This window comes from Paramormyrops kingsleyae, chromosome 11 (assembly GCF_048594095.1).
Source record: "Paramormyrops kingsleyae isolate MSU_618 chromosome 11, PKINGS_0.4, whole genome shotgun sequence".
Lineage (NCBI taxonomy): Eukaryota > Metazoa > Chordata > Actinopteri > Osteoglossiformes > Mormyridae > Paramormyrops > Paramormyrops kingsleyae.
The window spans coordinates 1,446,427-1,463,432 of NC_132807.1; the positions used below are offsets into that span (position 1 = coordinate 1,446,427).

The following is a 17,006-nucleotide window of genomic DNA, read 5'->3' on the forward strand; positions in this document are numbered from 1 at the left end:
CGATACAAACCTTTAATTATATTCTCCAAAATTGAAAACACAAAGATCGCTCACAAAAAACCTGCGGGGTGTACTGTAGTTCGTTTTTACAAAAAGCTAACCAGTGTCAAAATTAAATTCACGAGTCATTTCGCTCTGACACAGCTCTGATAAGTATCATACACGCGGTTACTATGGTTTCTAAAATGCTTTGTTGCTTTTGCCTTTAACAGTCTGCTTGAAAACAAATGCTTCAATATTATTTATGCTGTCTAAAAAAGTTTTACCTGGATCGCGTTTCACAGCTGCGTTGTTTAGCAAATTACCCTGCGAATGCGATTTGAATACGCGCTGTTTAGCACTTGTGATACATTTTTAAAAGCCGGCGAATCGTCACGGGGATCGAGATAACCAATGTTAAGTGCCGAATTTGGCGGTTCCACTTCAAAAACGCCAACTTAATAGGGTTGGCGAGTTAACCGAGGACGAGATAAGTGGGTTCGACTGTGTGTGTGTGTATATATATATATATATATACGAATATATATGAATATATATATACACGAATATATATGAATATATATATATTCAAATGTATATCGAAATATAGGAAATGTGTTTAAAAATCGTATCACCGTTATTGAAAAAAATTCTATCGCGATATATATTGATATCGAATTATTGTCCAGCCCTAAACTGACTAATATTTTCCTGCGGGATCTTCTAATTATGTTGAAATAAAAATGTAAGTTACAGCGTAAAAACATGGAATCCAGTCAGAAGCGCATGGCCCTCTTGTGCGGTGGAGGAGAACTTGAGCCGCTGGTGTCGTCGGGCTCGGCCTTGCGCTTCCTCTGACTGGTGCCAGCGGGCCTCTGAGGAGGCCTCTCCTCCTGCCTCACGCCCCATGTTCGCAGAGAACTGCTCACATGCACGGAGACATGCACGGACATGACCACGGTGTGATCATCACCGTAGTCCGTAATGCTCCAGAGTCCCTCGGGGATGCTGAGCTCATCCAGCTTCCGCAGGTAGTTGCGGCCTTCGATCTCAAGCTGCTGCCATGTGCTGTTAGGGCCCACAAGGATCCAGAAGGTGGAGCTGGAGGGCTCAGCATGTTCTGGCTCAATCTGACTTCCAGGTTGAGTGTCAGAAGCCACAGATAATGATGGAGATGAGGGCTCATCTTCACCCCAGGCCAAGGGGAGAGCCTCAGGAAGCCCATTAGCATCCTCAGTCGTGGATGCTGGAGCTGCAGGGGAAGCCTCCCTTCTAGAGCTGGGTGATGGCAGCTCCTGTCCGTAATGGTCATCCTCCTCAGCTGGTGATTCTCCATCCCCATGCTGGACACCAGTCTCTGTACCATGATGTACCACTTGCAGCCATGCAGTTGCTACGTGCAATAGGCTGGGATCCAACTCCTCCCCAGTGAGCCGCCAATAAAATGAAGGGACACTGAGGGCCAGAGACTGCAAGTTCTCCATGGTCAGTGGGCTCCTCTCGAAGTTCACGACCAGAATGGAGATGAACTTGTCCTCCACAAACTCATGAACTGGGACAAAATGGAACACAGAGAGATATATAAGAACATGACAATAACTGGATAAATACTCTACTACAAAATCAGTTTAAAATGAGTCCATGGGCTTCAGATTGTCAGATAAATGAAATAATGTGAATTACCGATAAAGCTAAGAAAGCTAAACCAGAAGACAAGATCCATGCATACGCTTACTCTCACACATATCCAAATGAATAAATATTAAATGAAACACATTTAGTACTGCACTTTTGTCACTAACAGTGATCTTGCTTTTCATTTTCTTATTATTTAAACAAGATGAGCAAGAATGGGAGACAGAAGGGGAGTATAACGAACGGCATTTCCTATCACATCGTTACATTTTCTCATTTTAAAACTCTGCTTCCAATGTATCCGTTTGCAGTTCAAAATACATTTGTTTCTGTAGATAAAAATTGAATTATTCAACAGGTCGGTTATTTTACCTCGAAAACCAAAGGTGTTACTTATCAGCTTTACCTCAAAACTAACAAGCATTAGGCCAATGCAGACTTGGCCGTTCATTTCGTCTGTCACATACCGGGAGCTACAACTTTATTATCATTTAATCACTATAATCATTAATACCTTCTGGATCCATGTTCTCCACGTTTAAGGAGTGATGGATTCGAAATCTCATCGAGTAACAGTCCTTTATCTCAACTATCTGCACCATTTTGCCAAGAGCGAGAGTTTGCGCATCCAGAAAGTTTAACCGTTTTTGTTTTATTTCAAACTGCCTTCATTGACCGGAAACCGTAAATATTTTAAACTCTGCGCTAAGACACATTCGCATGGCGTTAGTTTTACCGATTCTGACGGGATAAGAAACGTGCGCAATTTCTCAAAATTACCACACAGTGGAGAATTAATGCCGGCAGGATCTTACTGTCTACAAAGCAAGTTCAATGCAAGTATAACCTTCACAAGTAAGACGAAGCATGGCGGCGGAAAAGAACAACATTTTTATTTTACAATTACTTCAAAATTAGGAACAAAAATACGACCAAAAATTCTTTAGTTTGACGTGATCAAAATACAGAGTAAACTAATACATGATAGCATGCATGCAAAAGATCAACGGCAGAACAGGGACTTTTAACGTTGTCTGCATTAAAAAGGAATTAACCATCCCTCTCAATATAAAATTGGGATAATTTTTTTCTCTTCAGAGGCCTCCATAGAATAGTGCATCCATCCCCTCACTCATGTGTATAGAGACGTATCCTAAGGCTCTGTCAGCAACATTCAGATCAACAACAGCATCAACAATTTCACAGCTAGTTTTAAAACTTGCTTAAACGCACAGTGATTGCAGAAAATGATAAACAAATTAGGTAATATTAATTAAATTATTAAATTGTGCAGATTAATAGTCAGAAAAGGTTATTGAATTTTACATTATGATAAATAAGAACTATACTTGATTACTAATTAATGTTAACTAATTTATTGTATGAATTTTTCCCCCTCGTTGTTAAAAATCATTATATGTCAGGGTGCCAGTCAGTGGAAGCACACAGACACGTTGGCCAGCTGTCCTATTCAACTACTTTTTGGTCATTTATTAAGTAACTGACTAATATTTTCCTGCGGGATCTTCTAATTATGTTGAAATAAAAATGTAACTTACAGCGTAAAAACATGGAATCCAGTCAGAAGCGCATGGGCCTCTTGTGCGGTGGAGGAGAACTTGAGCCGCTGGTGTCGTCGGGCTCGGCCTTGCGCTTCCTCTGACTGGTGCCAGCGGGCCTCTGAGGAGGCCTCTCCTCCTGCCTCACGCCCCATGTTCGCAGAGAACTGCTCACATGCACGGAGACATGCACGGACATGACCACGGTGTGGTCATCACCGTAGTCCGTAATGCCCCAGAGTCCCTCGGGGATGCTGAGCTCATCCAGCTTCCGCAGGTAGTTGCGGCCTTCGATCTCAAGCTGCTGCCACGTGCTGTTAGGGCCCACAGGGATCCAGAAGGTGGAGCTGGAGGGCTCAGCCTGTTCTGGCTCAATCTGACTTCCAGGTTGAGTGTCAGAAGCCACAGATAAGGATGGAGATGAGGGCTCATCTTCACCCCAGGCCAAGGGGAGAGCCTCAGGAAGACCATTAGCATCCTCAGTCGTGGATGCTGGAGCTGCAGGGGAAGCCTCCCTTCTAGAGCTGGGTGATGGCAGCTCCTGTCCGTAATGGTCATCCTCCTCAGCTGGTGATTCTCCATCCCCATGCTGGACACCAGTCTCTGTACCATGATGTACCACTTGCAGCCGTGCAGTTGCTACGTGCAATAGGCTGGGATCCAACTCCTCCCCAGTGAGCCGCCAATAAAATGAAGGGACACTGAGGGCCAGAGACTGCAAGTTCTCCATGGTCAGTGGGCTCCTCTCGAAGTTCACGACCAGAATGGAGATGAACTTGTCCTCCACAAACTCATGAACTGGGACAAAATGGAACACAGAGAGATATATAAGAACATGACAATAACTGGATAAATACTCTACTACAAAATCAGTTTAAAATGAGTCCATGGGCTTCAGATTGTCAGATAAATGAAATAATGTGAATTACCGATAAAGCTAAGAAAGCTAAACCAGAAGACAACATCCATGCATACGCTTACTCTCACACATATCCAAATGAATAAATATTAAATGAAACACATTTAGTCCTGCACTTTTGTCACTAACAGTGATCTTGCTTTTCATTTTCTTATTATTTAAACAAGATGAGCAAGAATGGGAGACAGAAGGGGAGTATAACGAACGGCATTTCCTATCACATCGTTACATTTTCTCATTTTAAAACTCTGCTTCCAATGTATCCGTTTGCAGTTCAAAATACATTTGTTTCTGTAGATAAAAGTTGAATTATTCAACAGGTTGGTTATTTTACCTCGAAAACCAAAGGTGTTACTTATCAGCTTTACCTCAAAACTAACAAGCATTAGGCCAATGCAGACTTGGCCGTTCATTTCGTCTGTCACATACCGGGAGCTACAACTTTATTATCATTTAATCACTATAATCATTATTACCTTCTGGATCCATGTTCTCCACGTTTAAGGAGTGATGGATTCGAAATCTCATCGAGTAACAGTCCTTTATCTCAACTATCTGCACCATTTTGCCAAGAGCGAGAGTTTGCGCATCCAGAAAGTTTAACCGTTTTTGTTTTATTTCAAACTGCCTTCATTGACCGGAAACCGTAAATATTTTAAACACTGCGCTAAGACACATTCGCATGGCGTTAGTTTTACCGATTCTGACGGGATAAGAAACGTGCGCAATTTCTCAAAATTACCACACAGTGGAGAATTAATGCCGGCAGGATCTTACTGTCTACAAAGCAAGTTCAATGCAAGCATAACCTTCACAAGTAAGACGAAGCATGGCGGCGGAAAAGAACAACATTTTTATTTTACAATTACTTCAAAATTAGGAACAAAAATACAACCAAAAATTCTTTAGTTTGACATGTGATCAAAATACAAAGTAAACTAATACATGATAGCATGCATGCAAAAGATCAACGGCAGAACAGGGACTTTTAACGTTGTCTGCATTAAAAAGGAATTAACCATCCCTCTCAATATAAAATTGGGATAATTTTTTTCTCTTCAGAGGCCTCCATAGAATAGTGCAGGGGTGTCAAACTCATTTTAGGGTGAGGGCCGGATGAGAAGAAAATGTGACCATGTGCGGGCCGAATTTATTATTATTTTTTTTTAATCATAGTGCATCAAATTACAACAAATACACTATATTCTGTAAAACTGCATTTAACAAGTCCTCAGAAACTGTTCATTAACACTCTTATTCCTTTTTAATACTACTACTACTAATAATAATGATAATAAAAAAGATTTGATATTTAATACTATTGTTCAAATCATCCCGCGGGCCGTATTGGACACCATAGTGGGCCGTATTCGGCCCGCGGGCCGTATGTTTGACACCCCTGGAATAGTGCATCCATCCCCTCACTCATGTGTATAGAGACGTATCCTAAGGCTCTGTCAGCAACATTCAGATCAACAACAGCATCAACAATTTCACAGCTAGTTTTAAAACTTGCTTAAACGCACAGTGATTGCAGAAAATGATAAACAAATTAGGTACTATTAATTAAATTATTAAATTGTGCAGATTTATAGTCAGAAAAGGTTTTTCAATTTTACATTATGATAAATGAGAACTATAGGTGATTACTAATTATTGTTAACTAATTTACTGTATGAATTTTTCCCCCTCGTTGTTAAAAATCATTATATGTCAGGGTGCCAGTCAGTGGAAGCACACAGACACGTTGGCCAGCTGTCCTATTCAACTACTTTTTGGTCATTTATTAAGTAACTGACTAATATTTTCCTGCGGGATCTTCTAATTATGTTGAAATAAAAATGTAACTTACAGCGTAAAAACATGGAATCAAGTCAGAAGCGCATGGGCCTCTTGTGCGGTGGAGGAGAACTTGAGCCGCTGGTGTCGTCGGGCTCGGCCTTGCGCTTCCTCTGTCTGGTGCCAGCGGGCCTCTGAGGAGGCCTCTCCTCCTGCCTCACGCCCCATGTTCGCAGAGAACTGCTCACATGCACGGAGTCATGCACGGACATGACCACGGTGTGATCATCACCGTAGTCCGTAATGCTCCAGAGTCCATCGGAGATGCTGAGCTCATCCAGCTTCCGCAGGTAGTTGCGGCCTTCGATCTCAAGCTGCTGCCATGTGCTGTTAGGGCCCACAGGGATCCAGAAGGTGGAGCTGGAGGGCTCAGCATGTTCTGGCTCAATCTGACTTCCAGGTTGAGTGTCAGAAGGCACAGATAAGGATGGAGATGAGGGCTCATCTTCACCCCAGGCCAAGGGGAGAGCCTCAGGAAGCCCATTAGCATCCTCAGTCGTGGATGCTGGAGCTGCAGGGGAAGCCTCCCTTATAGAGCTGGATGATGGCAGCTCCTGTCCGTAATGGTCATCCTCCTCAGCTGGTGATTCTCCATCCCCATGCTGGACACCAGTCTCTGTACCATGATGTACCACTTGCAGTCGTGCAGGTGCTACGTGCAATAGGCTGGGATCCAGCTCCTCCCCAGTGAGCCGCCAATAAAATGAAGGGACACTGAGGGCCAGAGACTGCAAGTTCTCCATGGTCAGTGGGCTCCTCTCGAAGTTCACGACCAGAATGGAGATGAACTTGTCCTCCAAAAACTCATGAACTGGGACAAAATGGAACACAGAGAGATATATAAGAACATGACAATAACTGGATAAATACTCTACTACAAAATCCGTTTAAAATGAGTCCATGGGCTTCAGATTGTCAGATAAATGAAATAATGTGAATTACTGATAAAGCTAAGAAAGCTAAACCAGAAGACAACATCCATGCATACGCTTACTCTCACACATATCCAAATGAATAAATATTAAATGAAACACATTTAGTCCTGCACTTTTGTCACTAACAGTGATCTTGCTTTTCATTTTCTTATTATTTAAACAAGATGAGCAAGAATGGGAGACAGAAGGGGAGTATAACGAACGGCATTTCCTATCACATCGTTACATTTTCTCATTTTAAAACTCCGCTTCCAATGTATCCGTTTGCAGTTCTAAATACATTCATTTCTGTAGATAAAAGTTGAATTATTCAACCGGTCGGTTATTTTACCTCGAAAACCAAATGTGTTACTTATCAGCTTTACCTCAAAACTAACAAGCATTAGGCCAATGCAGACTTGGCCGTTCATTTCGTTTGTCACATACCAGGAGCTACAACTTTATTATCATTTAATCATTATAATCATTAATACCTTCTGGATCCATGTTCTCCATGTTTAAGGAGTGATGGATTCGAATTCTCATCGAATAACCTTTATTATCCTTTATCTCAACTATCTGCACCATCTTGCCAAGAGCGAGAGTTTGCGCATCCAGAAAGTTTAAACGTTTTTGTTTTATTTCAAACTGCCTTCATTGACCGGAAACCGTAAATATTCTAAACTCTGCGCTAAGACACATTCGCATGGCGTTAGTTTTACCGATTCTGACGGGATAAGAAACGTGCGCAATTTCTCAAAATTACCACACAGTGGAGAATTAATGCCGGCACGATCTTACTGTCTACAAAGCAAGTTCAATGCAAGCATAACCTTCACAAGTAAGACGAAGCATGGCGGCGGAAAAGAACAACATTTTTATTTTACAATTACTTCAAAATTAGGAACAAAAATACGACCAAAAATTCTTTAGTTTGACGTGATCAAAATACAGAGTAAACTAATACATGATAGCATGCATGCAAAAGATCAACGGCAGAACAGGGACTTTTAACGCAGTCTGCATTAAAATGGAATTAACCATCCCTCTCAATATAAAATTGGGATCATTTTTTCTCTTCAGAGGCCTCCATAGAATAGTGCATCCATCCCCTCACTCATCTGTATGAAGACGTATCCTAAGGCTCCGTCAGCAACATTCAGATCAACAACAGCATCAACAATTTCACAGCTAGTTTTAAAACTTGCTTTAACGCACAGTGATTGCAGAAAATGATAAACAAATTAGGTAATATTAATTAAATTATTAAAATGTGCAGATTAATAGTCAGAAATGGTTTTTGAATTTTACATCATGATAAATGAGAACTATACGTGATTACTAATTATTGTTAACTAATTTACTGTATGAATTTTTCCCCCTCGTTGTCACGGTGCCAGTCAGTGGAAGCACACAGACACGTTGGCCAGCTGTCCTATTCATTCAGCACAAGCCCATCTAGTAGAGAATTCAGCACCACGGACAGTGACCTGTGTTACTATGACATCAGGTTCCTTCATTGGCTCTATATGTTTTTCTAGAAATAACTAAATGGCTCTGTTGCAGAAATTTCCAGCCATAGACTTGGTTCCTGTATGAAGAGGATATTTTATTTTTACTCAGACCTACAGAAAACCAGCTCTGCACGCGATCTCCCCTTTACTGCTGGAGCAGGGCACACGCAGATCAACAAGTGACAATGCAGCAAATACAGATGAACAATTTCTCACAGCTTCAGAAGGAGTCAGATTACTTTGTAATTCAGAGTTTGTCTAAGACTTCTGCTAGAACATTTTGTGCACTTGAGCCTACTTTCAAAATGTATGGCACCTGGGTCTACTAAAACAAGGTGATGCTGCCTGAACCACCAACCAAGGCTGGGGAGGAAAGGGAGGAATACTAGCCAAAGCAAGGAAGAAAAGCAGCCCACCCTATCTCATGGTCATGAATACAAGAGTTAGGGAGTGTTATGAAGAAGACACCACACTTAAGACCACACAGTGAATTACACCAGAGAGAGATATTGCATTCTAGCTGTGTTACGTAACATTCCTCAGCCTTCGGTTTTTTCCACACTATGAAGGACATAATTCAGGGTGACAAACAAAACAGCGGAACTGTAGGGCAGCCATTTATTTGTTTCAGTAGTTTTAAGAAAACTTGAACATAAAATGTTTGTTTTGCTTAGATATAAGTCCAGTTGTAGCAGACTTATATTGGCTTTAAGTGATGGATGTTGCTTGTGTTAATACTGCTTTGATTTTGAGGATGAAGTCTGAAGTGTAGGTGACATAGAAGCATGTAGTTTGATGTTTGGAGGTTGTAGTTTTTCATGGGACAATTTGAAACATCATAAATGCTACTAATACACAACTGGGGGGGGGGGTGTGGCTCAGTACATGGGCTAAGTCCTTGTGCCTGTAATCAGAAGGTCACCGGTCCAAACCCAACCTCAGCATGTCCTTTAGCAAGGCCCTTAACACCCAGCTTCCTGGGGGCCCACACAGGTGACTGTCTTTCACATAGAGCTTGATTTATAAAGAGCAAATTGAGGGAGGTGTAAAGAAGACAATTTCCCCACAGGGATCAATAAAAGTATCAATTATTATTATAACTGTAACTGCACGTAATAACCGGAAAGCATAATTGCTTACTTTCTGTCGAAAATTCTTGCAGCAATATGCTACATTTATGAGCTAGCGGACATGTAATTCTGTTCTACGCATGCGCTTTAACTGAGAGTGTGCTATTCTGATAGGTATGCTACAATGTCAAAACACCTGTACTAATGAAATGTAATACACAACAGCTTTCAAAAATGCGGTAGCATGGTACCTTTTCAATGGCGGTATAACATGCAGCTAGTCTGCAAAAACTCTTTGGTAAATGTCAATAAATAAAAATCGCTGCATTGCATAGTCAATTAATCTATGTGTGACATCGTGCTGAAAACGACTCCAGATAAGCCGTAAAATAAAGGCATTAATCATGAATTTCAGTCAGTTATGCCACAGCACTTCCCTTCGCTCGTTTTCTTCAACACAAAAAATCGCTCAGGCCAGGATCATTAAGTGCAATGTGGAGAGTGCAGACCAGCCGGGGATAATCGTGCTCGGTTACAGTATAAGGCACACGGGTAAATTGTGAATACGGCCTTAATCTAGCTACAGCTTCTTGAATTGTTGGGCGGTGTGTGTAACATAACGTTTTGACATACCGATATCACTTTATATTTCACGTGTATTTATCACTTCATTTCACGTGTCTCTTTAAGTCATTGTTTGATATTATCCAGAGCTGATCGTGTGATTAATCAAACTTTCAGTGTCATCATTTTTATGCTGTTGTATACTAATCTTTAAAATTCATCTTATAGAATTCTGTTCTTATTATTACATAACAACGCGAATTATTGGTATGTTATTATTTAATCACATTATGGCCGCTTTGCTTGGTTACGTATTAGGCATCATATGGCATGTGGGACGTACGCTGCCAGTTTGAAACACGCAGCCTCACTTCCATTTCTGGACCAAGATGGCGAGGTACGTTAAGTTTCTGCTCCCATATTATCGTATAAATGATCTTATTATTTAGTATCTGTCAAACTTGCATGTATATTAAAATATGTTTACTGTTTCGGGCTACTGCGTTAATTCTATCAAAATTTTATGTGCAAGTTAGCTATAGTTTCGTATTGATATTTAAGTTTTCTGCATGTGCTTTCCTGCGCTTTCATGTTACATTCAGATGCGGATGGTTCCGGTGTTCTGTCGAGTTGAGCTACAGTACTTTGTCGAGTTAGGCTACCTTAACCTCCTGAGACCCTACGTCCTCATATAAGGACATCATTTTTGTTTAAAACTATTAATTGTTCAAAAAAATGTTTGGTTTTTATGATTATGAGGTCCTACTAATCCTAAATGGCTAAAGGAAATAACACATGCACACCAAACAAAAGCCCGAGAGTCAGGAGGATAGTGCTAATAGATAGCCCTAACGCTAGCCCCAAAAAAACCCCTAAAATCCTTACCCTAACCCCTAAAACAGGGGTGACCAATCTTATCCGCAAAGGGCCGGTGTGTATGCAGGTTTTTGGGATAACCTGTAGGTCAGCTGTTCAAACCCAGGTGTGAGGACTCTTCAGCCAATCAGTCCTGACCTGTATTCCATGTGTCAGGAGTGACTGACAGCTCCATTGCATTACCTGTATGTTGTTTTTCCTCATTCAGAATCAGACGAATGGCGAAAGCTGTCAGCTGGAGTGATGACCAGTACTGGGCAACATGGGACAAGTGGGGAGAGGTGATTGACCGGGGAGATGAGGAAGAGCTGTGCTCCCCAGCAGCATCACCCTCTGACCAGGCTGACAGTTTGAACGTGTGACACAACCGAAAGGCAATTGCCAAGGCAGTTAGCTGGACGGATGATGTGTATTGGGCAGCCTGGGACAAATGGGATGAAATCATCTGCTGAGGTGAAGCAAAAGAGTGCTCCCCAGCAACTCCACCCACCAACCAGCCTGGGGAGGATAAGGGGTTAGACGTGCATGGGTTAGAGGTCTTTGTGTTAAATGAAAGGACAGTCTCCATAAAGCCTGCAGACGACCACCAAGACAGGCTGAAAATAGAAGCCGTATTGGTCGACCTCTGCCAGTTTGAGCTTGATGATGTAAATCAAAGTAATGGTAAATTTGAAATTGTAGGAATAGAAATTGGAGAAGTCAAATTGGAGGAGACTGCAGAGAGGGGTTTTAATTCAATATTTGAATTGGAAATGATGGATTTGGAGATAGAAGTTGTAGACAGTGAATTCCAGCTGAATGCTGTTAATTGGGACATTGCTGAAACTAAAGTGGACAAATTATTAGTGGAACACCTCAACATAAATTAGACCCCACGAGAGCCGATTGCTGAAGCTGAACATCCTTCTCAGCCTCTTATTTGAATTTGTCAAATTGTTTTAAATCATTGTGGGATTAGCCCCATTGTACCCTTCACATACATACTTACAACATCTCTAAAACACTTTAAATTGTAAACATGTTTCTTCCCTACATCCATTTATGTCTTTCCTATTAGCAATGTAAGGGGAATCTTATTAATGCTAATAATAATGAATAATAATAATAATAATAATGTAACTCTGTTTTGCTTATGTTTGGAAGTCCTGGGTTAAGGACACCTAGCTTAGAACCAGAGGTTTTGTAGAGTTTTTGTGTGCGTGCGTGCCTGTGTGTGTGTGTGTGTGCCTCAGTGCGTGCATGCGTTCATGCCTGTGTGTGTGCCTGTGTGAGTGCCTGTGGCCGTACCTGCATGCCTGCCTGTGTGCGTACATACCTGGCTGTCTGCGTGTGTGCCTGCGTTCGCGCCTGTGTCGCTTGTGTGCCTGCCTGTGTGCCTGCATGCCTGCTTGCGTGTGTACGTGCCTGAGTGCATGTGTACGTTCGTGCCCGTGTGTGTGCCTGCATGCGTTCTTGTGTGCATTCATACCCGTGTGTGCCTGTAAATGCCTGTGTGCTTGCCTGTCTGCTTGAAGCATGTCTGTGTGCATGCATGCATGCCTTTGTGCTTGGGTATCGCTGTGCGCACATGTGTGCATGCCTGCCTGTGTGCGTGCCTGTGTGCCTGTGTGTAAGCGCCTTTCTGTGTGCATGCATGCCTGTGTGAATGCCTTTGTGCTTGAGTGCATTCGTGCCTGTGTGTGTGTGGCTCTGTGGGCGTGCGTGCCTGTGCACATGCTATTGTACGTGCCTGTGTGCTTGCCTTCATGCGTGAGTGCGTGTCTGTGCATGCGTGCCTGTGTGCATACCTGCCTGTGAGCTTGCGTGCCTGTGGCGTGCTTGCATGCGTGCGTACCTGTGTGCATGCCTGCCTGCCAGCATGTGTGCATGCGTGTATGCCTGTGTAAGTGCCTACCTGTGTGCGTGCGTGCCTGTGTGTCTGCGTGCCTTTGTGCTTGAGTGCCTTTGTGCCTGTGTATGAGCCTGCGTGCGTGCCTGTGTGTTTACATGCATGTGTCCCTATGTGCATGCCTGTGAGCCTGCGTGCATGCCTGTGTATGTGCCAATGTGCGTGCGTGCCTGTGTGCATTCCTGCCTGTGAGCTTGTGTGCATGCATGCATGCCTGTGTACGTGCATGCATGCCTGCATGTGTGTGTGCGTGACTGCCTGCATGCGTGCCTGTGTGTTCGTGCCTACGTGCAAGCGTGTGTGCCTTTGTGCATGTGTGCCTTTGTTCGTGCTTGCCTGTGTGCCTGCCTTCGTGCTTGTGTGTGTGCGTGTCTCTGTGCCTATGTGCTTGCATGCGTGTGCGCGTGCCTGTGTGTGCGCGTGTCTGTGTGCTTGCATGCCTATGTGCATAACTGCCTGTGTGTGCGCGTTTGTGGTTTCACGTGTATGTGTGGGCGTCCCTGTATGTGTGCGTGCTTGTGTGCATTCGTGTCTGTGCGTGCCTGTGTGAATTCATGCCAGTGTGCATGCCTGCATGCGTGTGTGCCTTTGTGCTTGAGTGCTTTCGTGCCTGTGTATGTGCCTTCACGTGTGCGTGCCTGTGTGTGTGTGACTGCCTGCGTGCCTGCCTGCCTGTGTGCTTATGTGTGTGCGTGTCTCTGTGCCTGTGTGCTGGCATGCGTGCCTGCCTGTGTGCTTGCGTACCTGTGTGCTTGCGTGCATGTGTGCGGGAGTGCCTGTGTGCGTGCGTGCATACCTGTGTGCTTGCGTGGCTACGTGCGTGGCGCGTGCTTGCCTGTGTGCGTGCCTGAGTACGTGTGTGCGTTCGTGTCTGCTTATCTGCACGTGTGCGTGCACGTGTGCTTGCGTGCATGTGTGTGTGCCTCTGTGCTTCCATGCCTGTGTGCATGCATGCCAGTGTGCGTGCATGCGTCCCTGTGTGCTTGCTTGCCTGTGTCCGTCCATGTCTGTGTGCATTAATGTGTGCGTGCATGCGTTTCTGCCTGCCTGCACGCATTCATGCCTGTGTACGTGTTTGCATGTGTCTGTGCCTTTGTCTCAGCGTACCTGCCTGTGTGTGTGCCTGCCTATGTTCGTGCGTGCCTGTGTGCATGTCTGCGTGCGTTCGTGCCTTTGTCTCTGCATACCTGCCTGTGTGTGTGCCTGCCTGTGTGCTTGCCTGTGTTCGCACGTGCCTGTGTGTGTGCCTGTCTGTTTGCCTGCCTGCCTGCCTTTGTGCACCATTCACACCTATGGTCAACTTGGTAATTCCAGTTAACCTCAGTTTGTTCCCAGGGGTGGGTGGCACGGTGATGGTGGTTGGCACTGTCACCTCACACCTCTGGGATCTGGGTTTGAGTTTCTGCCAGGGTTCCATGTGTGCAGTTTGCATGTTCTCGCCGTGTCATCGCGGGGTTTCTCCCCCTAGTCCAAAAACATGCTGAGGCTATCTCAAGTTACCAAATTGCCTGTAGGTGTGAGTGAATGGTGAGTGTGCTCTGTGATGGGTTGGCGCCCCATCCAGGGTTGTTTCCTGCTTTGTGTCCTGCTCCGGAGCCCCTGCAGCCCTAAACAGGAGAAGCGGTTTCAGAAAATGGATGTATGGATGGATGGATGGTCCCAGAGGCTAACCACTGCACCACTGTGCCATCCCCATGTATGGGATATGTAGAAGAAAACTGTAACAGGTTATCCAGTGTGTGACAGATGTCAAATCACATGACCCAGTCTGTTCCCAAAGGTGAATCGAGAGATTCTGAGCTTAAGAGCCAGTAAGGCACAGTTTAATTCTCTATAGTGTTGTAAAGTATTAATGTATAATTCTTGTCAAATATATGGCCATCAAGGGGTGGAAATGAGCCAGTTTGAAGGCACAGAGAAGTGGATCATCACCAAGTGCTGCAGCTCACATTTTTGCTCCTTTTACAACCGGGGTTATGAATCCCTGCACTAGAACTACTATCCTGCGCAGATTTCCGTAAATTCCCTAGAACTCCCTACAGCTCCTCCTAAGCCTGTGCAGGCCTTCAGCCCCATTGTCCTCCTGCTTTTGTTGTGCAAACACGGCAATTACCTGTGAACCCTGGCACATTTGCATTTGTGTACTCAGACTGCTAGCTGAAATTCAAGGCAGCCTGAACCTGTGTGTGTGACATGGGAACCTTCACTGAAGCTTGTCATATCTATTGTTGAGTGAGTGTGTGTGGGCCTGTGTGTGTGCGCTTGCCTGTGTTCTTGTGCATGCCTATGTACATGCGTGTGTCTGTACCTGTCTGTGTGCCAGTGTGTGTGCGTGCCTGCCTGCGTGCAATTGTGCGTGCGTGCGTGCCTGTGTGTGTCTGCGTGCGTGCCTGTGTGTGTCTGCGCGCGTGCCTGTGTGTGTCTGCGTGCGTGCCTGTGTGTGTGTGCCTGTATGTATGCGTACCTATGGGCGTGCGTGCCAGTGCGTGTGTGTGGGCCTCTGTGTGTGCGCATGCCTGTGTTCTTCTGTGCATGCCTGTGTACATGCATGTGTCCGTACCTGTGTGTGTCTGCGTGCGTGCCTGTGTGTGCGTCCATGCCTTCGTGCATGTGTGTGTGTGCCTGTATGCATGCCTGTGTGTGTGTGTGTGTGTGTGCAAGTGTAACTGTGTATGTCTGTGTGCTTGCGTGCGTGCATCCCTGTCTGCGTGCGTGCCTGCCTGTATGCGTACCTGTGGGCATGCGTGCCTGTGTGTGTGTGTGCAAGTGTAACTGTGCATGCCTGTGTGCTTGTGTGCGTGCCTGCCTGTATGCGTACCTGTGAGCGTGCGTGGGCCTGTGTGTGTGTGCGTGCCTGCCTGCGTGCAATTGTGCGTGCGTGCCTGCCTGTATGTGTCTGCATGCGTGTAAGTATGTGTCTGCATGCGTGCCTGTGTGTGTCTGCGTGCGTGCCTGTGTGTGCGTCTGTAAGTGCCTGTATGTATGCCTGTGTGTGTGTGTGGTTGCAACTGTAACTGTGCATGCCTGTGTGCTTGCGTGCGTCCCTGTCTGCGTGCATGTGTGCCTGTGCGTGTGTGTGGGCCTGTGTCTGCGTGCCTGTGTACATGTATGTGTCCGTACCTGTGTGTGTGCGTGCCTGCCTGTGTGCAATTGTGCGTGCCAGTATGTGTCTGCGTGCGTGCCTGTGTGTGTCTGTGTGTGTCTTCTCCGGAGAGTCGCCACCTTGTCGTGGTGGGGAGGCTTGCGTGTGCCAAAGATCCCGAGAGCGATACCGTCTGGAGCCACGCTCCTGGTAGGGTCACCCTTGGCGGTAAGGTTGAGGGGGAGGTGCCAGACAAAGCGCGACTCAAGAAAGACCTCAACAGCGGAGCAGGCGGAGGATTGTGTCCAGGCATGCAGGTGGATCACAACAACGGCTGTGAAGGTGGAAGAAGGCTGCAGCAGAGATGGACCTTCAGCTGTTTTGGAGTCCATGCCGTTGATAATAGGTTTGTCTCTGTCAAGGACCGTGTGGTGGCTGTTTATGCCCCAGTCTCCCCACATTAAAAGAAGCCACGCACAGGCGTCCACCTGTTGGGATAAGGTTTGTGGTTCGAGAATTGGCCTCTTCAGCCATCTGAAGATCCACAATAAGGACCCTCCAGGTGGACCATCATACTCGATTGCGAGTGATCGCCGGTGATGCCTGTGTGTCTCTGTGTGCATGCATGCCTGTATGCCTGCGTACGTGCGTGCCTGTGTGCATGAGTGCCTGCCTGTGTACGTGCGTACCTGTGTGCACCATTCACACCTATGGTCAACTTGGTAACTCCAATTAACCTCAGTATGTTCCCAGAGGCGGGTAGCACGGTGCTGCAGTGCTTAGCACTGTCGCCTCACATCTCTGGGACCTGGGTTTGAGTTTCTGCCAGGGTTCCATGTGTGCAGTATGCATATTCTCCCCGTGTCATCATGGGGTTTTCCCCCACAGTCCCAAAACATGTTGTGGCGAACTCAGGTTAGAGGGATGGTGGAGAGGGCAAATCAAACGCTGAAACGGAAATTGGCCAAAATTTCAGAGACGACAGGCCTGCCCTGGGTCGATGCAGGAAGGCCGATGCGTGTTTTGTCTCCCTCACGATATGTTACACTGGAAACCGTGGATGGGGATTTTCTGACTTATCTCACAGGTCTGCGGTGAGCGATAGGTGCAGCCTGGGACCAGGTTCATGCCAATTGGAGGAATAACGGTAAGCCGTTACAAGCTGTA

At 45.3% G+C, this 17,006-nt stretch overlaps 2 protein-coding genes across 2 annotated transcripts; both read right to left on the reverse strand.

The window, feature by feature from the left end:
• Positions 1 to 1,109: 1,109 nt before the first annotated feature.
• Positions 1,110 to 5,957, reverse strand: LOC140593480 (uncharacterized). Its single transcript, XM_072718413.1, has 3 exons — positions 5,945 to 5,957; positions 3,174 to 3,971; positions 1,110 to 1,531 (listed from the first exon to the last, which is right to left on the reverse strand). The coding sequence occupies exons 1-2, from the start codon at positions 5,955 to 5,957 to the stop codon at positions 3,196 to 3,198; spliced, it is 789 nt and encodes a 262-aa protein (XP_072574514.1). The 3' UTR covers positions 1,110 to 1,531; positions 3,174 to 3,195.
• Positions 5,958 to 5,966: 9 nt separating this feature from the next.
• LOC140593481 (uncharacterized) lies at positions 5,967 to 7,502 on the reverse strand. The gene is made up of 2 exons (XM_072718415.1): positions 7,340 to 7,502; positions 5,967 to 6,742 (listed from the first exon to the last, which is right to left on the reverse strand). The coding sequence occupies exons 1-2, from the start codon at positions 7,431 to 7,433 to the stop codon at positions 5,967 to 5,969; spliced, it is 870 nt and encodes a 289-aa protein (XP_072574516.1). The 5' UTR covers positions 7,434 to 7,502.
• Between the last annotated feature and the right edge of the window lie 9,504 nt (positions 7,503 to 17,006).

Excerpts from the sequence above, each read along its gene's own strand:
- LOC140593481 (XM_072718415.1), bottom strand. The coding sequence starts at position 7,433 with ATGGTGCAGATAGTTGAGATAAAGGATAATAAAGGTTATTCGATGAGA. Across the intron at positions 6,743-7,339 it reads GGAGAACATGGATCCAGAAG|TTCATGAGTTTTTGGAGGAC; the intron begins GTATTAATGATT and ends ATTTTGTCCCAG.